This window comes from Canis lupus, chromosome 14 (assembly GCF_048164855.1).
Source record: "Canis lupus baileyi chromosome 14, mCanLup2.hap1, whole genome shotgun sequence".
Classification (NCBI taxonomy): Eukaryota; Metazoa; Chordata; class Mammalia; order Carnivora; family Canidae; genus Canis; species Canis lupus.
In genome coordinates, this window is record NC_132851.1 from 31,419,709 (window position 1) to 31,447,017 (window position 27,309).

The 27,309-nt window shown below is 48.6% G+C and overlaps 2 protein-coding genes across 9 annotated transcripts in view; one reads left to right on the forward strand and one right to left on the reverse strand.

Moving 5' to 3' along the window:
• The window catches only part of TG (thyroglobulin), a 248,977-nt gene that overhangs the window by 167,993 nt on the left and 53,675 nt on the right, over positions 1-27,309 (forward strand). The gene's annotated exons all lie outside the window — the stretch shown is intronic.
• Positions 1-27,309, reverse strand: part of SLA (Src like adaptor) — an 87,687-nt gene that overhangs the window by 14,062 nt on the left and 46,316 nt on the right. For 2 of the 7 annotated variants that reach the window (XM_072774566.1, XM_072774564.1), the window contains exons 2-3: positions 21,171-21,439; positions 7,901-7,998 (exon numbers count right to left, since the gene is read on the reverse strand). In XM_072774566.1, coding sequence (XP_072630667.1) covers positions 7,901-7,961 — 61 coding nt within the window. In that variant the 5' untranslated portion in view covers positions 7,962-7,998; positions 21,171-21,439. Of the gene's footprint in view, positions 1-7,900; positions 8,094-8,619; positions 8,770-21,170; positions 21,440-27,309 lie in introns of those variants that run through there. The other 5 variants (XM_072774569.1, XM_072774568.1, XM_072774567.1 and 2 more) reach the window with 4 other exon arrangements.

Genomic DNA, 27,309 nt, shown 5'->3' on the forward strand with positions numbered 1-27,309 from the left:
AAAGTGAAGCTAATAATACTTCATTCCAGTTTCTGTCTGAGATGAGGTGAAAGTAGGTAACAGCACCCCATGAATGATAAGAGACCATAAAAGCATTATTATTATTATTATTATTATTATTATTATTATTACGTGGCCTAGGGCTTGCAGGTCCCCATCTGTCACATTTTGGGATAGGCTGTCTGGTTGGGCTACATGAGTTCTGAGGAACCACTGGGACCCAAAGACTAACTCTGAAGCTCCGCAAAGCACTTCTTCCTTGTCGAATATAAGGCACCATGCTGGGGATCTACTTAAGAGGAATGTTGGAGTAAGGGTGGAAGGAAAAGTACTTTTCTTCATATGTACATTGAAAGTAATTCTGGCGTAATTCTGGTGATGTCTTGAAAAGGAAAGCGTGCTGTTTGGTTCATGTGAGTACAGTTTACTGTCAGCCAGAGAAGGAATGATAACATGTGAATTCACTTTTTGGTGCTCAGCAAAACTGCTTGTTTCACAGCCTTAGCAGTTTGCTGGAATTCGGGTGCATTAGAGGCAAGGTAATATTGGGGTGCATTTTTGGAAAATAATATACCTTATAAATGGGCAGGTTCAGTACCGTTTGCTATGGCATCGGGTTTATTGCTCTGCCGGCTGGCTGGGCATCTGCACTCACAATTCTGGGTGATTTACCATGTATTCACTTGCTCAGCGATTGTTCAGAGCACCTACTGTGGGCCGAACATGTGAACAAAAGCAAGCCAAGTCTCCCTGCATCTAATGGAGCTCACATTCTAGAGAGTCTATAAGTAATCGTGGGAAGAGTCATCACCTGCCCCTTGCACCCCAGAAAAACCTGAAGAAATCCCAGCACTCGGGCACGGCAGGTTTGGTGGCCCAAACTGGCCATTTTGTGGCGTACAGACCCTGCCTCTTATAATTCCTATATTGGGGACCCTGCAGCTCACAAGTGCCCAGATAGAGTAAACCCAAAGATAGCTTCAGTAGTAGAACGTGTAAGAGTGAATCAGAAGCCAGTTATCACCATGGAACTGCGCATTCCAGTGTATTGTTCTTTTGGGGAAGCTGAGCTGCAGACAATAATGCAGCCAGAAGCAATCATTTGTAGGCGTGAAATGGAAACCAAAAGTGATTCGTGCTGGCCAAGATCACTGAAAGGAGTCAGGTCTCATGAGAAGGAGCCGTGCCTGGCCAGGGAGTGGCTGACCCAGTGGAGCCTCCCCTGAGCCTATGGGGACACTTCCCTCACATGCTGCTTTGCTGAATTAAAGGATTCTTTCCCCATGTAGCCCAGACCTAGCTCAGTAGTAGGAAGGCAGCCCTGCTGTTGGGCTTGAAGCCAGAAGTCCTGAGTTCTGATAAAGGGTGGATCCAGATTTTGTGAGGCATGAACCCCATGCAAATGTGGAAATCCTCTTTAAGAAAAAGAACAGAAAAGAAATTGCAAATGCAGAACCCGGTACAGTCCCTAGGAAGATGGGGTGACACTGAAGGAGGGCCTAACGCAGAGATTTGGTTAGCTTCCCCGTAGAGCGGCCCTGATTCTGAGACTGACTCTGCCCTCTGAGTGGGGCTGCAGCCTCCCTCTCTTGGGCCCACATTAGTCTGGAAAATGAGAGATTAGAAAACATCTTCATGATGGAAATCTGGGCTAATGGCCCCCAAAATGAAGGGGCCACTTATTAACACGGTCTCTTCACTGTCTCAGGAACAGTGAATGATGAGGATGAGCCATCGTGTTCTCAATTTGCCAAGATGCCCCATCCTCAGGGCTTGCAAACAGGCTGCTCCTTCTGCCAGGAAAGCATCTGCTCTCCCTTTTCTCAACCCTTCCACCCCCAGGAGATTTGCCTAGTGCCTCTGCTCTGACCTCCCATCTGGGTCCCTAGGCTTTTCCTTTGATGCAATTATCCAGGTTGTATTCTGGAGTTTGCGTGATTCTGGGGGAATGAGTGTGAACTCCGGGAGGAGCTGTCCTGCAGTCCTCTCCAGCACCTGCTGCCCCATCTCAGATGCTCAGAGCAGGTTCCTGACATGAAAACAAGGAGACATGCTTGTGCTACAGGGCTCTTCAAAGCTCCCATCCTGCTACCTAAAGCGGCCCAAGAGAAGGAAACTTGATTTGTGGCAGCAGCGTGATGGCGGTCATCACAGACCCAACCCCTTTTGAAAAACAAGTGTCGGAAGGAGGCGCACGGCGTTTGTTATCTGAGCCCATCACAGAACCTTGAAATAGACCTTGTGTCTGTGCGGGGGTTGGGGCTTTCATGTCTGATTCCCCGTCGAAGCCTGTGAAACAGAACAACCGCCTTTCCTTACTTTAAAAACAGAAACAAAAACACAATCCCGTAATAAAAACAATTGTCTCAATAATGGAAAGAGGCTTCAGGGACTAGAGGGTTTCAATTTCACAATAATAGTGTGGAGTTTCCTGTGGAATTTCCGTAATAACGATGTTTTTATAGCTATAACACTTCAACGTCGCTGAGAAAGCCTGGCTTTGGGACTTTTGCTTAAAAATAATGCCCCTGGCCTGGTCCTTTGCGGGGATTTCAGGCCCATCCCTGCCACCTGTCTCACCAGGTCCCTATAGTAGAGTACACGCAAAGAGGGAAAGTCAAGTTCGCTCATAAAGCTCAAACACACTGTCAGGTCCTCCTGCAGGCCCAAGTTTTGTGGAGAGCTGAGCCCTAGAATTAAATCAGAGAAGTGATTGGTCCCAAGGAGAGGCATGGACGGGATTATCGCAGATTTAAGATAAGGAAACAAAGTGAGTGAAGAAATGTGCCGTGCAGAGGGGAGAAATCCAGAGAGGATTTTCAGATGAGAGAATGGGCTTCGGAATCAATCAGACCTGGCTTAAATTCCACCTCCACCACTTAATTGTTCTGCGATTTGGGGAGAGATTTATTTTTAACCAATCTGAACTTGATTTCTTCATGTATAAAAATGGGAAATATTGAAATCTACCCTATATGATTGAGATCAGATGCATGATGCAGCATGTGTATAGAACCTGCCTCCACGGGGTGGGCAGGAGCACGTTGATATCATGTTTATGGGATGGTTGGGATGAGCATTACATAGTCCAAGACCGATTTCAGCTGATGGTGTCCTAAATTTTGAAAAGCCTCTGGATGTGTAAATTTGAAACTATTCTATTCTTCTAAGAGCAAACTCCACTTGGTAAGAACAGAAGATGAAATCCAGAAGACCAAATATTTACTGATGGTTCAACTTGAACATGCATCATATCGAACCAAATGTACAAAAGTCTAAAACAGGAAATGAATCCAAAAACAGAAAGGGGCCCAGACAGAATTTACTAGCCACAGATATTACTTGGTCAAAGGAGGACAGCGCCCCCCCCCCTTTTTTTGCATTATTATTCCTTGTAGAATCATTACCATTTCTTTTTAAATGCTAAAAACCTTTCAGTAGATTCCATTTATTATTCTAGCAAAACCAGCCTGTCATTACTCCCAATGCTCCCTACAACCCTAGGGAATGTACATTCTTATTTAAAAAGTGAAGAAACAAAGGCTGGGAGAGTTTTAGTAGCGTGCCAGGGAGAGCATGCGGCTTGTTAAGCTCATGGTTGTGTCCCTAGGCCACTGAGCTCTCCTTGGCATGTAATTACCAGGCTCTCCCCAGTTAACACTTGCTCCTTGACAGGTTGGAACAAAGGCTGACTCCAAATGAGACTTCCAAGTTGGCACGAGCAGCAGAGTGCAGTTGGTTGGCAAGGAGCTAAACAAGCCAGTGCTCTCAGCTTCTGGTTTTGCACTTGCTTGAATCATGCCCCAGTCCGTGGCCTCCAGAGGGTCAAAGCAGGCCTTACTTTGAGCATCCTTTACAGGAAATACACACAAGTAACCAATCAGACAGGACTGGGCAGCCTGGCCTGATAGGAAATCAACTGAGTTCTGCTGATCACCACGAACCATAGGTTGTACCTGTGGGTCTTTTATTGTGGGTTGAAAAGTGAGACATAGTGGCTCACAAGTTCTGTTCTGTCCAACATCTTGGCTGCCCCATCTCTGAGATGGGGCAGATGGGGACCGAGTAGGTCCTGAGGCTCTCTGACGGCACAGCGAGTTGGAAAGACTTGCTTGGGGGCGCATGATGGCAAGCTGAGGGCCTGGTCTCAAAACCCAGCCACCCAGACTCAGAGGGTGCAGACTCTTGCTCTTGGCCACCTGCTCTTCTCCTAATGCTACTGAATACCACCTGCACCACCATTCACCTAACAGTGTCTTTCTTTATGTTAAGTTACTTTAAAAAAAATCTTTAGCCCCATCCCATGCACTGTGAAATCATGTTTTGATGGACTAGGTATATTTTGTGTGGTCATTGCAAGAACGGAAGTTGTGCATTCAGTGTAAAAGAGTTGAACGATCACATTCCACCTAGAACCGTCTGATGGGCCAGAAGTGGGATAAGACCCAGGTGGGAAATGTGTGTCTATTCAAAGATCTGACACAGGTTGCCTTCCGTGGCACTGGACTGCCTGTGACGGTGATCGCTTCCTGCAATTGATGAGAGGAGGGAGACGGGATGTGCGTAAAGCACTCGGGATCACGTCTGGCACGTTATAAGCAGAGGAACTCCCATCATCACGTTTTACAAGTGAGGCCAGAGGGACCCTAAGGAGACAAGCTGACTTCTTCTGTCATCTCTCACTGTGTGTTAGGAGCAGAAGCAGGGCTGAAATCTGGGTCTGGGGATGCCAGCTTTCGGTTCAAGCCAAGGGCCTTGGAAGAAATGCACCAGCATTGAATTCTGATGAGCAGATCTGGGGCGGGGAGCAGATCTGGGGCAGGGCCCATGATCTGCATTTTTGACAACTTTCCAGAGGCTCTGATGCAGGTGGTCTGAGAATCATTCACTGAGAAGTGCCAGGCTGGGTCAGAGACCTCCCTGCCCCCTTCTTCTTGCTCAGAGCCCCTCCCATCTCCTCTTTCCATGGGGCAGCACCCTCCATGCTATGTAAATGCCCTGCTTTAGTGTGATTTCCACACTTGCACAGAAAGGGGTCTGAACAGTGTCTGGGTTTGCAATACTCCCTCTGTCAATGAGATCTTGCTTTAAGTCAGGGTGATAAAAGGTGAGGAGAGGAAAAAAAAAAAAAAAGAAAGCAAGGTGGTGGTGGGGAAATTGTACCTTAAGATTTTCTTTAAGGTAGAAATATGTCATTTCCCAGCTACATGGGAGTTCCCTAGGTCTTACTCAGTTCTGTACTGTCTGTGTCTGGCACAGAGCAAGAGTCTAAAAAAAGAATAGAATTGTAGAGAAAATGAGTTATTTGGAATGTTTAGGAAACAAGTCATGGAACTCCCAATCTGACTGCTTTAAATGGGCATTTGGACATAGTCTAGTGCAATCAGGTGGCCCCAAGTGCGGTTTGAAAAAGTGATTTCCCCCATATTTATCGGGTAGCTACTTTGTGCTGTCATTGCTATCAGAAGGGGATTGTCCTGGTCTCCATCGGAGAGCCGAGCCAAGCCCTGCCCTGGGTGGCTAAGGGACTTACCCAATGCCAAATGACTGACCAACAGGGGCAACACTAGAAGCTCAGCAAGGTCATTTGTCTCTGAGACCTACCCTGTTTCCATCAAGTCCCACTACCTCTGGGGGTTTTGTGACATTAGTCTCTGGGAACTAGAGTAATCATGAATGTTCTGGAAAGCTTAGTTCAGGAGCCAACAGATGGACAAAGCCACGTTCCAAGGCATTCACAGCCCTGGATTGGGGGAAAGAAAATGCTCCTGAAAGCTCAGAAAACACATCTGTCTAGCAGTTTACAGGCTGGCCCCCTCTGCAGAGCCCTTCGTAGGGCCTGGGGTTTTGGGTGATTTTAATTCTCCAGCACTCAAGCTAACATCAGAGGAAGCCCCACTTGTATGTTGGCCTAAATCAATCAGCTCCCCGCACTACTTCCTCGGTATTGGAGTATCACCAAATGAGTAAGCATGGGTGTTAGCTGAGTCGGTGCCGGTTTTGTGAAAACCCGAACCCTCTGCATCCATTGGCTAGAAACTCATTAATGCAGCATCCACTGAAACCACTTTCCTCTCCTTTCTTCAAGGGGATGTCGGAGAAAAAAGAGAAAATCAAATTTGGGCCAATCACAAGGGAAACTTTTCAGGGGTGGGCGATGGAGAAGCCAGCTGGTAGTGATTGATGTGGTTGCCTGGATCACACCCTGGGTCTGATCTGGGGAATTCTCTTAACCAGCGGGCGTTGGGCTGGGGAGACCCCTCCACCTCTTTTTACGAGGTGACCTCCCACCCACACAGTGGAAAAAGAGAAACTTATTTCACAAGAATTTGCATTAAAAAAAATAAAAGCAAATGAGCAAGGACTTGGAGACCCATGTTTTCATGGGGTTTGCTCAAGCATGCCGCCCCCCTGCCCCAGCTTGAAAGGTAGCCCTGCAAAATGGCCTCAGTGGGTGGGTGCCTGACTCCCAGAACAGATGGGGCCCTGGGTGTTTCCTACAAGTAGCCATGACTAGAAGAGGAAGCTGTGACTTGTGGTGGTTTGGAGAAGGTGGGAGAAGGACCCAGGCTGCCTCCTCGCAGCCGCAGGCACGGCTGCTCGGTATAGCAGCACAGAGCTCTGAGCTTTGCATGGGAGGCCAAGGGGCCCAGAATGCACACCAGCTGCCCCACCTCATCACATGGTTCCATTTCCTATGTCCAGGAGAACATTCTTTTAGTCTTTTCCCCCTTTAGGTTTAAGGAGGGGAGTTGGAACAAACAACCACTAGAGTTGCCATGTATCTGGCTAGGGTGGAGGGCTGGGCTGCAGGGACTTGGCACACTCACTTGGGAGCATCTGAGGGATCATGAGACCATGTATAACTTGGGTATCTCCATTGTGGAAGAAATGAGAAGGCACCTCCTTTCTGAAGGAGCCACAAGAGTCACGGATGAGCAGTAGAGTCAGGGCACCTGGCACTGTCCGCTCTCAGTGGGATGGTGGGCATCTGTGTGGGAGCTTTGCTGGGTGCACAGCTGCAGGGGACATGGGGGACTCAGGACATTAGCAGAGGGAGACCAACCACTAGTGTTGTGACATCAGATAGGGGGTGGAAATGTCCCAAGGGGACTCACCCTGGGGACACTGATGGATCGCCCGACCTCTGGACCATCCCCTCCCAAGCCCCTAGCAGACTCACACAGTAAGTCACCACCACCCCACCCAGGGCTCCAGGGGTTTTACTCTCAGCCTTTGCCTTCTGCTCGCTGACATCCTCCGATGGCTCTCTGGACGTCTCTGAAGGGCTCCCTGGCTTCTGGAGTCCGCCAGCGCCATGGGAAGCCTAACCTGTGACATTGTGCCCTCCCCCTAGGACGGCTGGCCCTGTGATCCTACCAATGGGACACAGGATTCCTTCCTTTCCAGGAAGATTTCCTCAAGGTAACGTCTAGCTGCATCAAGTTGCACCACAGAAGCTTTTGCAGAGCTGGGATAATATTAAACCCATGATAATAGTATATCGTGGGCTGGCAGAGTGCGGTAGGCAAGAGCCAAGGTTGCAGAATCAGACTGGCCTGAGCTGGAAATCTGACTCTTCCAAAAGCTGATTCCATTTCCTTAATGGGCCTCAGTTTCCCCACCTGGAAAATAAAGATGGACCGAGCTGCTCTCAGGGGTCCACCATGCAATGCCAGCCGCCCAGCAGCCACTCAGGGCACCACTGCTCTATCTTTTTTAACATGTAGTTATAAAACGTTAACCACAAGCAGAGTGAGAGAAGCAGGTATCGTGAGCACCGAGGCACCCAGTACCCTGTTTCAACAACTGTCAGCACCCCCGGCGCGCTCAGTCTTGGCCCTGGCTCTCGAGCATTGGAGTTAAGCATCACACCCAGGAACCCAGAATCCAGACTTACCATCTGGGCTGGGCACAGGCCTCTCGGGAGGTGCTGGGGTGGATCGCATACTGTTTCCCATCGCTCTCTCTCCCCGGGCTGTCGAAGATGCTCGAAGCCTACGGTACAGGGGACACACACAGCAAGTCAGCCACGCGCCGAACCCCCTGGGTGAGGATTGACCCAGTTTAGAGTACATCGTGCATCATTTTTCAGCAGCTCACTTCTTGAGGGGCGGGTGTTTTCATGTGAAGATGAGATTCGTAAATGTTGGTTACATTTGCTCAGCCTTGGGTCTTTTATCAAGGGAATGACAGAGAAAACCGCAGAGAGGGAAGTTGCTAGCAAGTGCTGTTGGTGACAGAAGTTTCCATTCCTCCGCACCCTGGCTGTCGGAAAGCAGCCAGCGGCGTCTTGTGTGCAAGGTGTGGGGGGTTTCAGATGGACTGCAGCCCCCCAGAAACCCCACTCAGGACCCTGTCCACCACCACCCCGACCCATGCACGGCAGTTGAGAGTGCCTAAAACCCAGGAGGTGTCAGCTTTACAACCAGAGGGGGCAAACAACCTCCAGCCTCAACTTTCTCCTGCGTGCATTTCTCCACACGCTCTAACCCACGGTGAAGAAGGGAAACTGCACCCCAATGCTGTGTGTCTGCGGTGTGCTCCATTTGCACGCTCTGCCACATGTCAGACATCCGTTGGCACTTCTGATGATGGAAAAGTCCCTGCATTCCTCACCTCATTTTGCGGTGGAGGCAACTGAGTCCCCAGGAGGCTAAGATCTTGTCTAAAAGTCACTCAGCACGGATTTGAACTGCTAGTGCTAGGCCCGCTGTTTATTCCAAATGGGCTCGCCTGGTGGCTCTGCGCGTGCAAGCTCGGTGACCTTGGGCAAGTTATTGACTTCTGCCTGCCTGTTGCCGGGAATGATGATGAAACGACATTGGGTTGTGGCTGCAGAATTCAGAGATAAAACACAAGAAGCACCCAGTACCCGGCCTGGCCTAAAATCCCTGTTAATTGTTGCTATTTATAGTGTGTATTTTCTGATTGTCCACCCAAATGCTGGGCCCTCCTACGACCATTTTAGAAGGGAGCTTAGGCGATTTCAGAAAATGTGTCTTCCCGGGATCCTTGAAGCATAGCGAAAAGGTCCCCACCCATTGTCTCCTGGGGGCAGAGAGGAGAATCTTAGTGCAGGGTCCCCCCAGCTGCTGTCTGGCCCATCTGCGATCTTACGCTCCACCCCTCTCTTTGTCTGCAGTTTCGGATGGAGAACTGAGTAGCTTAAAAGGGTCCAGGAGTCAGCCAGCCCAGCCCCCACCCTTGCCTTAAATCCTTCCTCTGTGCCCTGCATATTCAGATTCTAGAAAGATCTATGCTCTCAGCAAGACCTTCCAGAGGTGGGGGTGGGGTGGGGTGGAGATCTGTATCACTTCCTCATTTAGTTGAGGAGATGGGATACCTAGTGGACTAGGAAATAAGAAAAGCCCAAATGCGCTTTGTTCGAAAGTTAGAATACTTTAAATATTTACATGAATGGTTCGTCAGCCCTCACTCAGATAGTTCATAGCATGCTAGTGCTCTTCCTAAGATAACCACAAGCTTGCAAGAACTGTAAGCTCATAATGCACCACAGAAAGTGCGGCTGGAATGAGACATGCATTCAAAGTTAAGCACCCCATCTTCTGATCCTGTTTTGTGACTAAAAATGATGGATATAGTTTGAGGGTGCAGCCCCTCCGGATGTAAGTCCCTCCTTTCCCCATCTGGCCACCACCCCGCTGGCCCCATCTAGCCAAAGGGACGCCTTTGACCTTGGCAGGGCCCTTTCTGCAAGTCACGCAGGTTTTAACAGCATCGCCCTGGCACCAGGAGGCAGAGACCAGTTGACTTTGTCCCCAGTTCTTAGCCTGATGTAGACACTCAGGAAAACGTGCTCTTAGGGGCACTTGGGGGGCTCAGTCGGTTAAGCATCTGCCTTCGGCTCAGGGTCATGGTCCCAGGGTCCTGGGATGCAGCCCTGCATTGGGCTTTCCGCTCAACAGGGAGTCTGCTTGTCCCTCTCCCTCTGAGTATGCACTCTCTCTCTCTCTCTCTCTCTCTCAAATAATTAAATAAAATCAGAAAGAGAAAGAAAGAAAGAAAGAAAGAAAGAAAGAAAGAAAGAAAGAAAGAAAAGAAAGAAAGAAGAAAGAAAAGAAAAAAGAAAGAAAAGAAAAGAAGAGAAAAAAAAGAAAAAAAAAGAAAAAGAAAAAGAAAAAGAAAAAGAAAAAGAAAAAGAAAAAGAAAAAGAAAAAGAAAGAAAATGTGCTTCTAAAAAGTACTCAAAAAACCAAGCCATTTCCATGGCTGGAGGCCTCCCTCCTTGCAGCTTGATCCTGAACCCTGAGCCAGCACCTGGAGAAAGGTGCCATCTCTGAGGTCCCCCCACCTTAGACAGTCTAGTCCAGGGAAGGAGCAAAGAAAGTGGCCTCTGACTCTGAGGAGCTGGCTGTCCCACACGGAACACTGCACCTGTGTGCTGTGCAGATAGATGTCCCCCAGAGGCCCCTGCCACCTCCATGCTGCTCCCAGTGCTTTCCTGGGGCCCACCAGTTACCCTAGACCTTCGGCTTCCCTGTCTGTCATTACCGAGGCCTGGAGAGAGCTCTCAGGCAGGACAGGCTGGGGAGAGGTCTTGGCAGGCCTCCCTTCTAGGGACAACTCTGAAGCATGTACGCTGGCCTCATCCCTCTTACTCTCCCACATGTCCCCGCACCACAGTGCACTGTGCCGTCACTTGACTCCCCCAGCAATGCCATTCTGTTCCCTGTGGCCTGACACTCGGCCCCACCCCTACATTGGGTGTCAACTCCCAGCCTGCAGACATCACAGTGGCCCTTCCCTCCTGCTCCATCTTCTCCCTCGGCGCCCCTTCTGGCAACAGCGTCCAATCTTTATGTCTCACTCTTTCCTTCCTTCACATTAACTCCAGAAGATTCACGGGGAAAAAGACTTTGTTATCTACCAAAGTGCATTCTGACCACGCTCCCTCCCATCAACTTTGTAATTCTTCTCAAGGACTCCTGTGTGATTTGCGGGGGACTGATGGAATTGGGTACAGAAATAATAATAATAATAATAATAATAATAATAATAATAAGGCTTGAGACTTGCATTTTTCAGGTGAGAAAAATGAGGTCCATCCAAGAAGAGAAACGTACCCAGGTGGCAACACGTGAAAGGTTGGACAGGTCCCAGAGGTCTGACACTCTCTCTCCCCTGTTCCCTGCACTCCAGCCTCCTCTCTCTCTCTGTCTCTACCTCGCGCACCCCTAGGCATGCACCTGCCAGCCCACTGTATCCTGAGCTGTTCAGGAAGAGGCCTCAGCTGCCCTCCGTGGTCTGCTCGCTGGCTTCCTGTAGCCTCCAGGAAGGGGTTAACTTACTGAGAGAGGCTTCCATTTGAGCAAAGATGCCCCCAGAGACCGAGAGCCAGAGTCTCCCTAATGAAATGGCTGAGCAATCTGATTTCATCTGTGACAGTTTTATGCAGTTTTATGCTGGAGGTGGGAGAGAGGGTAGGAGACACGTAATTGCTTCTAGGAACAATAAAGCAAGGGCAAAAGAGAAATGAGTTAATTAACATGAGCTCCGAACATTGGCTTTCGCTCTGCCTTTTCTCGGTGATGTCAAGGATCAGAGCTGGTACTTGCCTCTCAGTTTCCCCTTAGTCGTGGACAGGGGAAGAGGCACCTTCCCCAGGTGCTGGCTCAGGGTTCAGGATCAAGCTGCAAGGAGGGAGGCCCCCAGCCGTGGAAATGGCATGGTTTTTTGAGTACTTTTTAGAAGCACATTTTCTTTCTTTTCTTTTTCTTTTTTTCTTTTTCTTTCTTTTTCTTTTTCTTTCTTTTTCTTTTTCTTTTTTTTCTCTTCTTTTCTTTTCTTTCTTTTTTTCTTTTCTTTTTTCTTTTCTTCTTTCTTTCTTTCTTTCTTTCTTTCTTTCTTTCTTTCTTTCTTTCTTTCTGATTTTATTTAATTATTTGAGAGAGAGAGAGAGAGAGAGAGAGAGAGAGTGCATACACAGAGGGAGAGGGACAAGCAGACTCCCTGTTGAGCGGAAAGCCCAATGCAGGCTTAGCTGTTTCCTTTGCGTGAACTTAGGCCTGAGTTCACTCTTCCGAGAAAGGGTTGGAGTGGAAAAGATGGTCTCCAAAGACAGAGCCACTTAGCCCCTTTTAATTCTAGGAATCAGGACTCGGGGAGCTTTTGAAGACTATTGATAAAAGAACCATCATCACCTCTCTTATCAAGTCCCGTTACAGAAGCCAAAGCCTGTCTGTGTGTTCTTCAGGGTCAAGGTCAGGCGGTTCCGGTGAGCTCTACCTTCTGGTGGGAAATTGCCTTGAACCCACCCAGCCTCCCTGGGAGGCTGACTTCCTCTTCCACCTTCTCGGTGTGGAGGTCAGCTGGTGAGCTCACCTGTCTACACCCCGAGAGCTGGAAAGGTGTGAGGCAGGGCTGCAGGAGGCACAGCTACCTGTCCTGACTTCAGCACCCAAGGAGCCGTGCTGGGTGTCTTTCCAGGGTGGAGGGACCTCTGGGCAGGGCAGACAGTTTATGACCAGGGATCCTTTCACTGTGTGTTCTGCATTATCTTAGAAATACAGCTGTCAAGGTTCTCAGAACCTTCCATTCCCGGATGGCATCCCAGGACAGTCCTGTGGACTTTATCCACGTTGGGCTTCTAATGCCCGAGCCTCACTGTTGGAAGGGTGTCATGAACCCCGACATGGCGTGCTGATGGGCAGGGAGTTGAGGAACCCTAGCCAAAGGAAGGTGGGTCTGGACTTTGTGATTAAACCAAAAAGCACTGGAAAACCTCAATGACAAGGTTTAATTAACATAAATATCTATTCAGGGATACAGCTTACCCTTTGGCCTTAGAAAATGCCCCCCACAAAGAGTGACAGCTGTAGGTCCACTCATAGGACCTGCTTCTAAGGCGGGGAAGCGTGATGCCACCAGTGGGGACCTCACCATCCACCGTATCTGAACCCCAATGGTGGCGGTATAACCAGAAGCACCACCAGCACCACCACCACTCCGACCAGCTCTTACTCTGCGCCGGGCACTGGGCTGAGCATTTTCTAGTCGTCATACCCTCGCTCCTCACAACAACTCTCCTTCAACGGTGAGATAAATTTTGTAACTTGTCCAAGGTTATATGACTAGTAAGAGGAAGGCCTGGGCTTCAAACCAGCTCCATCAGATTCCAAAAGCTATTGCTCTCAACCTCCATGAGATGCTGTCCTGCTTTTCTGTCCTCTGGTTCACAGAAAAATGATTTTTTAAACAAATCATCGAAGTATACTTCTGAGATCATCAATTTGGGGGGGGGGTCTTAAATGCAAGAGACAGGAAAGTCTGGAAGGGTCTCTGGGAGGTCAGGTGGCTATGTTTGGAGAAGCCCTGTGTCTGGGGACCTGGCTGCAGGGGAGCTGAAGGGGAGAGAGAAGGAGGTAAGGTGTGCTCAGGCCTCAGCTGGCACAGCCCCTCTTAGTGGTCCAATGTGGTCAGAAGAGCCGGGATGAGTCATGTGGCATGTTTTCCACCCTTTCACAGCATTAATATAAAGAAATGATAAATGCTGTGAGGGCAGGAGAAAAGAAGCAAGAAAAACTAGCTGTGCTTATACTATCCCAATTTCGTAATAAAAAAATTAGCATGTGTATGCAAATATGTATAGAAAAATATTAAAGGAAGTTATTTCCGAGATGTTTTCGAGGGCTCTCTCTGGGTAGTGATTTTTATAAGGTTAATGGACTGGTTTCTTAGTTACACCTTCAGATGTAAAATCTCCAGATGTTTTCCCACATGCATGAATTGCTTTTACAATCCAAAGCAGAATTTGGAAAGAATAAGGAAGAGTTTTTAAGGCAGGGCAAGCCTGAGTTCAGATTCCAGCTCCCAACCTCCTGGCTTTGTGTCCTTTGGCAAGTTACTGCACTTCTCTGAGCCTTGAGTTCTGTTTTTTTTTTTTTTTTTTTTTTTTTTTTTTTTTTTTATCTTTTACTTTTTAAAAAGATTTTATTTATTTATTTGACAGAGAGAGAGAGAGCACAAGCAGGGGGAGTAGCAGAGGGAGAAGCAGGCTGCCCGCTGAGCAGGGACCCCGAAGCAGGACTCAATCCCAGGACCCTGGGATCATGACCTGAGCCAAAAGCAGATGCTCAACCATCTGAGCCACCCAGGCACTCTACTGAGCCTTGATTTTTTTTTAAATACATAAATTTAGGATACGAATACAGGCCCTGCAGAGTTGTTTCAAGGACTGAATTAAAGGTCTTATCAGAAAAAGAGTTCTGTTTGGTAAAATCAAATAGTTAAACACTTCCCAAAGCTGGATCCCTTGGTGGTATTGGAGGGCCGGCTAAGTACTTGAACAAGGTTGAACAACTCTCTTCACCTTCTTGGGCTTCAGGGTTCTCAAATACTATAGGGAAAGGGTCAGGACAGACGAGTGGCTCATGGCCCTTTTGCCTCAATTATCCATCCACTGTCACCGGCACTTGGCACCCGGCCAGTTGACGTGAGACTTGCTCGGTCCTGCCTGTGGTCCGATGCCATGTGCCAGGAACCAGAGCTAGACTGGGAGCCTGGCATTGGTTGGTTTCCCTGCCAAGGATCTCGCAGGATTTCCGCGGGCACCCCACCACATCCTGACCTCGCTCAACAGGTGCGCCTGCCTGGTGACCCACATTGTTCCCTGCTCTCCCCATGGGGCAGGTGCACCCACAGCCCGTCCCCCCTGCCCCGCCAACCCCACCTTGTTCTCCTTTCCTGCGTGGTGAAGGAGGCTCTGGGGACACTGGCCGGGGTAGGCAGCCAACTCAGAGAAGTGCCCTCATGGTCCCATGTCCTCCTCCCACTTGACTCAAAATCAGAGGCTTTACTTTGCCATTTGAAGGAGACTTTGGTATCCTCTCATCCAGGATATCCCAAACCTGTTGGTTGAAACCTGTTTTAAGAGTTTCCCCAGAAACTTAATTTGTAAAATGGATAAAAGCAAGCTGCTGGTTGAGGGACTTGGGGTTCTCTACTCCTCCTGATGGGACAACTCAATCCTAGGATATCCTAAAGCACCAATTAAAAAATAGCAGTTTGGTGCCCTCCTAATACAAAGAAAAGGCTCAGAGAGGGCAACAACCTGCTCAAGATCACTCAGGAAGTTAGACAAGTGCCGTGACTCCTTGTCCAGCTCTCAGTCCACCACTTTGCCTGCCCCGTGTGCCCATGAGCCTGTGTTCTGGCCCCTTCTGTACTTGCGTGCCTGGAAAACAATCTCAAATACTCTCAGGCTAACAGGGAGACTCAGCTTTACCCTAAGACAAGGATGGATGCATCCTATCAAACATTTCATGCTCATTTTAGGATGTCATGGGAAGAAGCTGGATTTGGGGCCAGTTGGTACTGAAGCAATTTTCTATCTCACCCCTTATTACACCACTAAGCCTCTTTCTACTGTTTGTTGGTTTCCATTTTAAAAATGAACGTAGCCACATCTGCTGGGTTTTCACAAGTAAGGATTAGAGAGAGGAGGTATTGTAGGATGTGCACACCATGGGGTGTGTGTGGCTCACCTCTCTGCTGATAGCAAGTGTGCCACAAGCAAGCAAGTGATTTTGTGTCCAGACCCCGTGGCCGTGTGGTGTGGGGTCCAGCATGGAGAGATGGATAGGAGCTTTCATACTTTACTAAATAAAAAGAAGAGAACCTCCCTCTCATTGGTTTCTTTTCTAGATCAGCTTTTTTTTTTTTTTTTTTAAGATTTTATTTAAGATACAGAGAGAGAGCACACGCACAAATGGGAGGAAGAACAGAGGGAGAGGCAGAGAAGCAGACTCCGTGCAGAGTGTGGGCTCAAGGCAGGGCTCCATCTCACGACCCTGAGATCATGACCTGAGCCAAAACCAAGAGCCATACGCTCAACTGACTGAGCCACCCCGGTGCCCCTGGATCAGCTTTTTATACACAGAGGCCACCAGAACCCAGAGCTGGTATAAATACATATAACCCATAAGCTGACATCATAAACACTGGCAGTGAGAAAAACCGTGCTAAAGACAATTATTTTGAAATGGGATTACGCACATACACAATTACACAGAATGGGAAAATACAAACAGGCTTCTTCTTTCCCTTCCAAATATGCATACGTGGGAAATGCAGGTTTCATCAGAAGGAGGAGTTTGAGGCAGACTTGAGTGCAGATGCTAAAGGTCATCTGGACATTTGGGCCCCAGGATGTAAAGTTAGGGACTTCTTTCCTATATCACATTTCACAGCAAGACTTAGTGTTGCTTTTTATTCACACACACGCATCAAGAGTGTGGCTCATAACCTTATTGAGCGAGATGGAAATTGATAGTTTGCTAATAGTATTATTTGCATATGCTGAGCCACCTGCTCCAGGGTGCTCACTCCTCACTGTGGATCACTCATTCCAACACCAAAATGAGGTTCCTACACCAGGGTTCTCAGACGGTCCCCCTAGTGAGGCTTGGGCATTGGTCTTTCTACAAAGACTCCGGGATGTTTGCATGTGTTGCCAGGGGTGAAGCACTGAGCTACCCTTTTTTTCCTTTCTCTCTCTCTCCCCCCCCCCTTTTTTTTTACCTCCCCAGGAACCCTGCATTGCCCTCACAGTGGATTATAATTCTAACAGTTACTTGTGTGGTTGTTCAAGGAATGGCTGTAAGTGCCGTAAAGACAGTGGTCAGATCTGCTTTTACTCATGGATGGGAACACAGAAGCTGTTCCATGGGGAAAACAGAACGGGATGGGGACAAAGTGGACAAACCATGTGCCGGGGAGAGAGAGAGTGGATTAGGGGTGTGATGTGCCCGTAAATGTTTAACAAACAGTGATGAGGGGTAGGGGGAGAGGACTCTGATTTGCAGCGTTTGCTCACTTCTGTGGTGTAAATATTCCCACCGTGGCTGATTTCAAGCTTGCAATGTGACATCACCAAATGTGGAGTCAGGAAGTGATGTCTTCCAAGGGCCTTCAACACCAGTAGGCGCCGGTTCCAGGCACCAGTGGCAGGAATAGACTTACTCCTGACAATTCTCCTTATTTGGAACAGATACCTAAAGATTTCTCCATTGTCTTTACTAATCTCCATGAGCATCCACTATGTGGAAGTCTAAATTAGATATTTGAACTACACTGGCTTGTCTAGTGTCCCAAAGAGCCTGCCATCTTAGACAAGGAAACGGAGTTTCAGAGAGGTTGAGTACCTCTGAGGTTGCTCAGGGTCATACAGCTCTTTCAGTGGCTGGCCAGCTTTCAAACCCTGATTTTTTTTACTACCAACCCTGGTTCCTTCCACTACCCTCATCCCAGTACAATACATTTTAAATCCTTGGACAAACTCTCTGAGAGCCAGGATTGCTAGGGAAACCAGAGAAGGCAAGCGGGCCTGGGAATCTGCATGTTCCCTGCCCATGTCCTCAAGTCCCCTTGCTTCTGGCCATTGTGAAGCCACTGCTGGTCATGGATAGTGGCCGGCCAAAGAGCCAGCTGTCCAGCTCTTCCCCTTTGCTCTGAGCCCTGAGGAACTGAGGGTAAACTTTCAACTTTGAGTCATAAAATCATTTGAATGGATGACTCCACCACCGGGAAGAGGGAAAGTGAAACCATTCTCCCCACCCCCCTAATTTTCCTTAATTTTTATTTCCCATACATTATATCTTTAGAACCCACAGTGGGCCCACTAACGTCTCGGAGAACTGGGGCAAACTAGCAAACTACTTTGCTTCTTTGGATGTCAGTTTTCTCCCTTATAAATAGCAAGTAGACCAGAGAGAGCGCTCCCTGTGTTCATCACAGATCCATGCCAGCTCCCCATGGGGCTGAGTATACAGCAACAGGAGTAAAACAGGAGCTTAATGTGTGTTGAGGAAGTGTTTTATAGGTACTCTCCTGTTGACCCCCCACAACGAATCTACACATCACTGTCATTATACCTTTTGTACAACTGGGGAGTCCAAAGCCAGAGCATTTCTACAACCTGTTGGAGGTCACCCAGTTGGTAAGAGGTAGAGGCAGGATGTGAATCCGGGCATCTGGCTCTAGAGTGAGGCTCTTAACTGTGTGCTGGCAGGTATAAGAGAATGGATGCAGGGTCGTATAAAGCTGGATCCACCCTTTTTTATGAGAAGATTGTGGGCTGCTATCTTCTGGTGTGCTGGAGGGTCATGTACATAACAGGCATTCCATAGACGGATCCAGATATGTGTTGATAGAGCCTAGATTAGGAAGTGAGTCCTGACACTGGACACTAGGAGTTTGCATTCAGAGAGTGTTAAGCAATAAGTGATTGTCCCTGTGACTTGGAGTCCTCGGCTGGGGTTGGGGGAAGAGTGGGGAGGCTGGTGAGCCTGTAAATTGGGAAGGAGCATGGTTACTGCCCAGGGAAATGTGAGAATTAAATTGCACAAACTTCACCAACAAACAGGTCCCCCCCTCCCGCCCTCTGTCCTTGGCCCTGTCTGCTCCCCTCACAGCACACACCATAACGCATTTGTTTCTATAAGTGTCTTACCCACCCCTGCCCCAGCTGTAAACTTCCTGAGAACGTGGTCCCCATCTACTATATTCCTCAATGAAAAAAAAAATTACCTAGCAGGTGCCTGGCACATAGTAAGCGCTCACTTTGGTTGAGGGGCTGAAGGGATTGTCTGCTAAGTGCCTGGTACAGCCCAGGGGAATTCTCTACCCATTTTCTTCTGATGCTCTTAAACTTTCCCACCTGCCACACCCCAAGCCCTCCAGCCATGGTCCCTGCTGCCCTGGGGGGCACCATGGAGAAAAGTATGAGTTTGCAAAGCTGTTTGACAACAAAAGTGAGCCATGGAACCTGCGAGGCCCCATGGTTTCAGTCTGTAGCTCAGTTACCATAATGAAATAAGCCCCCTCCCTTGGTGGTTCTCAGATGGGAGGAAGTGGTTTGGACGCAGGGTACTTATTTCCTTCAGAACGCCTGGGGAGCTGAGAGGGAGGAAGTCAGTCACATGGTATGGCCTCAATGCATATTTATTAAGGGAAGGAAAGGATAGAGGAATGGATAGATGTACTCACAGGGCCCTCCCTCAGCTTGCTGACAAGAACCAAATGGTCCAGCCTGACAGGCTGGAAAGCCGTAATGAGAATCTTAAGCTCCAGCCTCTGTCACAACCAGGGGAAATAAATTCTTGCTGGATGTCAAATGAAAACAGAAAAGACCAGCACCATCTATGAATGCACGAGGCGGATTAGGGTTTACCCCAATGGCCACTTAGTAAGTCTTTAAAAAGACAGGCTCCCCTTGGAAAAGACATAGCCACTTCCCAAAACCCAAAAGTGAGGACGTTTTTGGTTCTGTTTTAGGAAAATGAGTTCAGTTTGCTACGACTCAAACCAACCCCTGTCTCTTTCAGTTATACAGCACATGGGGAAACAAGCAGAAATAAGCATTCAGAAAAATCGAGAAGAGTCCTGCTCAGCAGCTGTGCTCTTTGATTCATTGTATGTAACACTGCCTGATAACCCATCTATTACGAGCAACCTGAGGTCCTCTCCGTGTCTGGGTTAGGAATGCTATCACTAGCTGCTGCTTCGTATTTAGCATCTTCCAGATATGATACAGATAATTTCAACTTCTTACAGATAATGCACAACTTCTTCCTTTTATGAGGAAGAAAATGAGACTCAGAGAGGCAGAGTGGCATGTTCAGAGTCACATAGCTCCTTGGAGGCTGACCCAAAATTTTGACGCAGGTACAGCCAATGACATCAGTAACTTTCCACAAGGCCATCTTGCTGCCCTGACTCTGAGACCTGTTTAAAACCCAGACGTCTAAACAGATTTTGGTCTATTTCATAGGTTTTTTTTCACATTATTATTACTATTATGCTTTCCAGGACATATTGAACACTCTTGAATGGCCTTCTTCTAAATGGGGAAAATCATTTTGAAGGATTTTGCCAAAACTTTGATTAGGGCTTACCTCCCAGTTATAAAAAGACTTATAGCCCAGCTTATAGGTTTGTGGTGCAGTGTCTCATGGCAAACCACAAAATGACAATTTGCAGACTATGGGATATATTTCTCTTAAAGAGCATTGCTTTAGTATACACTTTTGTCCTTCATGCGCTTTAGACTCTCCCCTCCCCCACCTCAGCCCTTGGAGCCCTTAGAGCCTCTCACCAGCTGTGTGACTTATACAAATTACTCAGCCTCTCTGAGCGTCACTTTCTCATTTGTCAAAGCACGTAATAATCATAATCTTGTGGGATTGTTCCGAGAAACTGCAGGAAGATAACTCTGCATGCAGCCCCCCTCCCCTGCCACTCAGCAGGGCAGACACCATCTTTTTGCATCCACATGCATGGCCTCAATTTAGGACACTCTGAGGCCAGAGCCCAGGTCATTTTCCCATCATTAAGGCTCTCTGGATATGTTGGCACCTAAAAGAATGTGGAATGTGCCACATTCCTTAGGGAATTCTAACCTTCCAAAATCTCTTCTAACATTCTGTGTTTTCAGAATGTATATACCTCACCTATTTGCTTTCCCTTTAATCCTACCCCTGCCCCCATACACATACCATCTACTCTGCTTGTTGATGCTTATTACTATTGGTTATCATTGGCATCTTCCCAAAGATCTACACACCCAAACTCCTGGATGCACTACTGTGATCAGTCAGCCTACCTGGGCTCCATGCACCTTTAGATGTCATGACTCCGAGTGGATAGCACTTACTGAACACCTGCTATGTGTCTGAAACTAGCATGGGTGCTTTGCATAAGTTAGCTCATTTAATTGGCCCAATATCTATTGAATTGGGTACCTTTATTCTCACTCGACAGGGGAGAAGATGAAGGTTTGGAGAGGTTTAAACATCTTGCCCGAGGTCATACAGCTAGGAAGACTGAGAGCAAGTATTAGTTGCCCTCAGTAAGAAGCCTTCTATGTGCCCAGCTATTGCTCAGCTAGAAAATCTCCTCTGGCAGGAGTGTCGCTGGCCCAAGATCTCCAACCTATCTTGCCATATATAATTCTACATCAGGCATCAGATATTCACTGAACAGCTGCCATGTGCTGGACACTGGGTTAGGTGTCAGCCTCACTTGAGATGCTGCCCTGCCTGTTCTCACAGAGTGCCTTTCTGTCTCCAGAAAGTTAATGCTCTGCCAGTTGTGTGTCTAGGAATCTGATGTTCCTTCCCACCCAGCCCCTGCCATGTCCCCTATGATACCTTCAAAAGCTGGGCATGGTCTCCCCTGGGAGTTGTTGAGGAGGGACTTCCAGGAGCGCTGTCACCGCCTCTCCATCAGCTGCTGCTGCTGCTCGCACAGAGTGAGCAGGTGGCCAGGCCTCCGCGGGTGTAGAGAAGCCCAGGCTATCAAGAAGAACAGCAGTTGCTAAACCAGCCACACACTTCCTCTGCTAGAAATGAGGAAGGTGCGCGGGACTTGCAGAAGGGTAGGTTCCTGTTTTTAGTAACCACTCTGAGCAGGCTTCTCTCTGTAAGGATAGGGAAGACAGTGGCATTATTAATTTTTTTTTTCACAAAGTGCTTGGGAATATGTCCAGCCTGATTCTAAATGCCTGGGCCATGCTCAGACTTTCAGAGGCTGGGAACTTTTTCTCTAATTAAAAGGCAGAAGATGCTGAGAGGCTGCTCTCACACATCCCCAGAGCTCACTGGGTCCAAGGAGGCTGGGGCTCAGGCATGCAGCTTATCTTTTCTCAGTTTCCCAGTTATCACTGTTTTGTTTTTGTTTTTGTTTTTAGGTCCCTGCAAATGGGCCCCAGAGCAGAGCTTCTGCCCAGACTCTGCCACAGATAGTGTTTAATTGGTGGAGGTGTAAAATAGTAGGCATCAAAGCCTGCTACAGAAAGAAGCTGCCCACCAGCCTTCTGGGGCAAGGCATGCAACCCCTCTGCTGTGTTACAACCAGAAGAAGCTAGAAAGGATATGAAATGTAGTCAGCTTCCCCCAGGTTCTAGATTACAAGTGGCTAAGAAAACATGGTGACTGGATACGGCGTGTGATGCTTGGCTGGCTCCTGGATGGAAGGAAAAGACCTAGAAAGAACATTCTTGGGATGGAGGTGGGGGATATTCACATAGATACTGCATTGTAGATAATATTGGGTCAATGTTAACCCTTGGGGGTGTGATAATAACATTGCAGTTATGTGGGAAAATGCGCTGGTTCTCAAGGAGATACGTGCTCATGTATTTGGAGGTCGAATGTCATCATGTCTGCAACTTTCAAATGGTTTGCTAAAAGAAAAAGAAATATAAAAAATCAGTGTAAATAGATATAAATAAAGAGAAAGACAATGAGAGAGGCAGAAAGCAAATGTGGCACAATGCTAACATTTGCTGAATCCAGGTGAAGGACCTATATGCCTTGTACTATTTCAACTTTCTGATGGATTTGACATTTAAAAATAGTAACAGGGATGCCTGAGTGGCTCAGTGGTTGAGCATCTGCCTTTGGCTCAGGGTGTGATCCCAGTCCAGGGATCAAGTCCCTCATTGGGGTCCCCGCAGGGAGCCTGCTTCTCCCTCTGCCTGTGTCTCTGCCTTTCTCCATGTCTCTCATGAATAAATAGGTACAATCTTTAAAAATAATAAAATAAATTTAAAAAATAATATATAGCTCCCCACTTATAGTATGTGTGTCCCCATTCATTTTATATGTGCCTTTTCATAGGATGTGGGAAAGCTCAGTCACATGAGGGCTAAGGGTTTGTTGGTGGCAGGGCTGCTGGGGGATTACCTGCTAGAGCTAGGATGACCCTCTGAGAGCCCCAACTGAAGCCCCATTCCCCAGAGGCAACAGAACAGGACATCCTGTGACTGTCCCAGAATCACACAGCTGGTCCCAACGCAGAGCCAGGGCCAGTGTTCAGGGCAGGTGATGTGCTGCCCCAACCCAGCAGGATCGACACGGCCACCCAGGGACAGTCATTTAGAAACCCCTCTCCATGTAGTTGTCAAAGCTATCGAAAACATTAGGGCCACTTCTGAACTTGAAAGGAACGTCGTACTAGATAGGTGCTTCCTTAGGCAATTTGTGAAAATACCCAGTGTCTCTAGGGCACCCCAGGAAGGCGCAAAGGAAATGTTGAGAAAGATTCAGATAGGGAAGAACAGATGAGCAGAAATACACCCAAAAGTGGAGTCTTCCCCCCAAATTCACATGGAGGAGTAAAAGAGGTTTGGATCGATTGTCAGAAGGCATGAGCTTTGTGGCAACTTTTCAAACGATATTCCCTGAGAATCTCCTGTGAAGAGGACTCTGAATTCATTGCTCCATCCAATCATTTATTCAGTAAAATTTGACTGGGCCTTTTCCAAGCACTGGAACTCAGCCATGCACAGAACCCGACAAACCTGCCTTCACTGACTTCGTCTTCTCTGGGGGAGCACTGTGGATAGGGACCCAAATCCACCTATCTTAGGGATGGTGGCTACTGTATAAAAACGATGTGGTCAGTGTGATAGATGGGCTGGAGCAGGGGAGTTCTTCCCACAAGTGGTCAGTGGCAGGGGGATGGCCTGTCTGGGGAGGTGTCCTTGGCTGAGACCCGCAGGACGAAAGAGAGCTGACCTGGGACAATCCAGGACAGGAGAAGCAGGAGGAACAGACTTCGGAGGGTTTCAGGGAAGCTCCAAGTCTGATGGCAGAGGCAGATGACAGACAGGGTCTCATCAGAGAGCATAGTCCATGAACAGGAGAAGCCGCTGCAGAAAGAGAAGCTCAGAATTTGGAGCCCCCAGTGGCTAGGCCTGGAGTATCTGCTCTGCCTGTTTCTCGTGGGTAACTGGGTGGGGGGGAGGGGGGAGGCAGGAGGTCCTGCTACTTCCTCTGACTTTGTTGTTCCTTTATCTCCCTTTCACTCTGGGGGTAACTGCCAGGAAACAGAGGAAGATTGAGAAAATGTTCCTAAAACCACCAACTGTGCTGGGCAGAGCGGGGGGAGCTGATCTGTGGCTTAAGCAGCGGGGTGTGTGGGTAAGAGCTCAGAGGCCAGTATCAGCAAGAGCACGGGTGAAGCCAGGGCAGCCACATGTCTCTGTGTGAGTCTATGCAGGTGACCCCGACTTTAGATCTCTGCTTCCAGCTTCCCAGTGGGTTCTCAACATCGGCTCTATGGACATTCTGGCCAGAATGTGTGTGTGTGTGTGTGTGTGTGTTAGTGGCAGAGGGTATGGGGTGGGGGTGCTGTGCTATAGGATGTACCATAGGATCTGGCCCCTACTTCCCTGACACCTGTTGCATGACCCCTGCTGAGATGTGACGACCAGAATGTCCCAGGCGTCATCAGATGTACTCTAGGGACCAAAAGTGTCCTGGACTGGGAACCAGTAGATTACAGCTGTCCCACAGAGGCACTGGGAGCGTTAAGTAAGTCAGCCTGAGCAATGTTCTCTCATGAATTGCAAGTGCCGCTCCGTGCTCAGTTCCCTTGCTTTCACATAGACTCAGCCCTGCAGCAGGTCACCCATGGTCCCTGGTGCACATGCCAGACCACGAGGCTCCCTGTGGGGTGGCTCTTCCACCTGCCTCCTCCAATCTGAGAGGTAGAACCAGTATGTGGCTCAGTGGGGAGTCCTGGGAGGAGCTGCAGGATGGGTATTGCACACCCTGCATCTGTGTGGAGAGCCTGCTTTGGTAGAGAGGGGAGCAGGGCAGAGGGTACAAGAGCTCTGGTACCATAGGAGCTGGGCCTGTGGGGAGGGGGGCAGGAGGTAAGCTCACAGCAGAGGCCAGGAAAGGGAATTGTATTTCTATGTTGCCAGGAGACTTCCCACTGCCCCCACATCATGCTGCACCCCCTCTCCCAGGCATTCCACACTGCACCTTACTAATTCACATGTCTCTCACCCGATCCCTGAAGGAAGGAGTCCTCGAGTGCAAAGATGTTGTCATTTATTCATTTTTTCAGGCATGAATTCTATGATCAAACTGTCCACTTGTCCCACAAAACTTAGCTCTCTGTACTCACCAGGCACTGTACCTGAAATGTGCCATATGTCAGGCTTGACAAAGCTTTACCCTCAAGGAGCTCACAGCCAGACACCCCGGTCCCTGTTTGTCCAGCCCAGCGCCACACAGAGTGCTTACAGAATGCTTATGGAACTACTGAGTTTAGCAAACTAAAGGCAATTGCAGCCAAGTTCTCGTGTTGTATCAGCCGTATTGCCAACGCAGTCAGGGAGGGTGTCCCCTGATGCAGCATGAGTGAGCCTCCATCCCTCCCTGCCCTCAAGGAATTCAGGATCTAGTGGAGGAAACAGACAGGCTATCAAAACCACGAGGGAATATAAGAAGGATAGGGGAAGATCCCAGAGAGGCGTGGAGTCCTGGTTCCACACAGGAACCTGGCAGGTAAGCATGGCAGGACCAGATCAGATTGTTGGGGTTCGAGGTCACTGATGTTCTGAGTCTGCTCAAGAAATAAAGACATAAAAACCCTTGGCAAGAGGATGCCCCCACTGAGCATCTCAAGTGCAAGTATAGGGTTATAGGGTCATCCCTGGCCCAGTGTCAGCGTGTCAGGAGGCTACACTTCAGGGCTCTGAAGGATGCTTGACCCCATCCATGTCGAAAGCACCTGGTGTCTGGAAGGGTTTGCCAGTGAATTAGCTATTACATCCCAAGCTAATGGCTCCAGGCAGATTAGCAAGATGCCCTCACAAGTCGATGATGGTTCAATTACGTGTAAGGATGCAGCCATCGCCTTACTGAAGTGGAATGTTGCGCTGTGTCAACAACCAGCTTTACGCTCTTACCGTTGTCAGGAGCTGGCTGTTGCATCTGCCAATTGGTACACTGGCAGGCCTCCCGGCCCAAGCACTAAGGAACCCATTTCTCCAGCTTCTGGTTGCAGAGGGGGTCCAGGTTCTGGAAAGTTAAGGCAACTCAGCGTCGTGTGGTAGGAGTAGGATGAGGAAGCCTCACGCTTTACAGCTTGGTCCAGTATTAGTAGACACTTGGTTCTACTTGAAAGAGATACTCCTTCTTTCCATATACATGAAAGGCTTGAGGATAAGAAGGGGACTCCTAAGCTCCTACTTGGTGGAGAAGGTCAAGTGTAGCCTGGCATTGTGTAGGCTAGCAGATGCTAGTAGGGCTGTTGTATGAGCATGTTACACTCAGTGCCCTAAGACTGTCGAGAAGATTCTCATATGTCAAAGGTTTAAACCATATGACCTTGAAGATATCCCGAAAACTACAAGTTGTCTGAGAGCCAAGTGTATGCCCCTCCCGTAGCTGGCTAAGTGACTCATTCATTCACTCAACCATCTATTTAACAAATCTTTGTTGAGCACTTTCTGTGTGGTAGACGTTGCTCTGGGGGCTGAGTGAGTGTGGTGAATGGTGAATGGTGTAGAAAGCATCTGGAGGGATGGCGACAGTAAGGGGAACTCCAGCCTGGGAAGAGAATTGTGAAAGGAGCCCAGAATTACATCAATGTGAAGTTCAGGAGGTAGGGTGGTTGGGGAAAGCATGGGACAGGGAATACTCGCAGTGTTCAGGGAGGGGAAGGGAACTGATGTTTGGGAGGTACCAGTAAAGAGACTTGGCTCTTTTTACGGTACCTATTTATTCATTCAAAGCAGTCTGTATGTCTAGACCCCACCTGAAGAGATGGAAGTTCCTAGGCTTTAACTTGCTTGCTCTACGTTAACCAGCTGATGAGGGACCCCAGCCAGGCTAGCTCAAGAGTCTCTGGAGGTGAGCTCACTGTCACTTTTATGCTGGCCTCCTAGAGGGGCCTCAACATCCTTTCCAGCCCGTGTCCTCCCCCAGCATCGGCTGAAGACTCCTGTTTCCCACAGGACCAACTTCAGGGAGAGTAGCAGAGGGAGAGGGAGAAGCAGACTCCCCGCTGAGCCCCGCTGTGGGGCTCCATCCCAGGATCCTGAGATCATGACCTGAGTCGAAGGCAGATGTTTCACCAATGGAGCCCCCCACACACCCCCCATGCTCTCCTCACTACTAGAAACTTCTGTGGCCCTCTGCACTTGAGGCAGGCCTCCCACCTCTTCATCACATACTTTGTCACTGCCCTTCCCCTTCCTGTGTGGGATCCCCTCCCTCGTGCAAAACCCAACCCAGAGCTCACCTTGTTAATAGATATTTCCAGACCTCCCCTAACCAAAGGTAGCTCCTCTACCCCTTGGAGTATTACCTGCTTACAGGACTAGGACACATGCATATGGGAGTCAAGAACAAGAGAGAGAGTTCAAGATACTTGGGAGCTGTGTGACCTTGCATAGGTGTTACTAGGCCCTCCTAGGACTGAGAGTCCACAGGACAATGTGTATAGACCACCTAGCACAGTGCAAAGCACGTATATGAATGTCTCCCT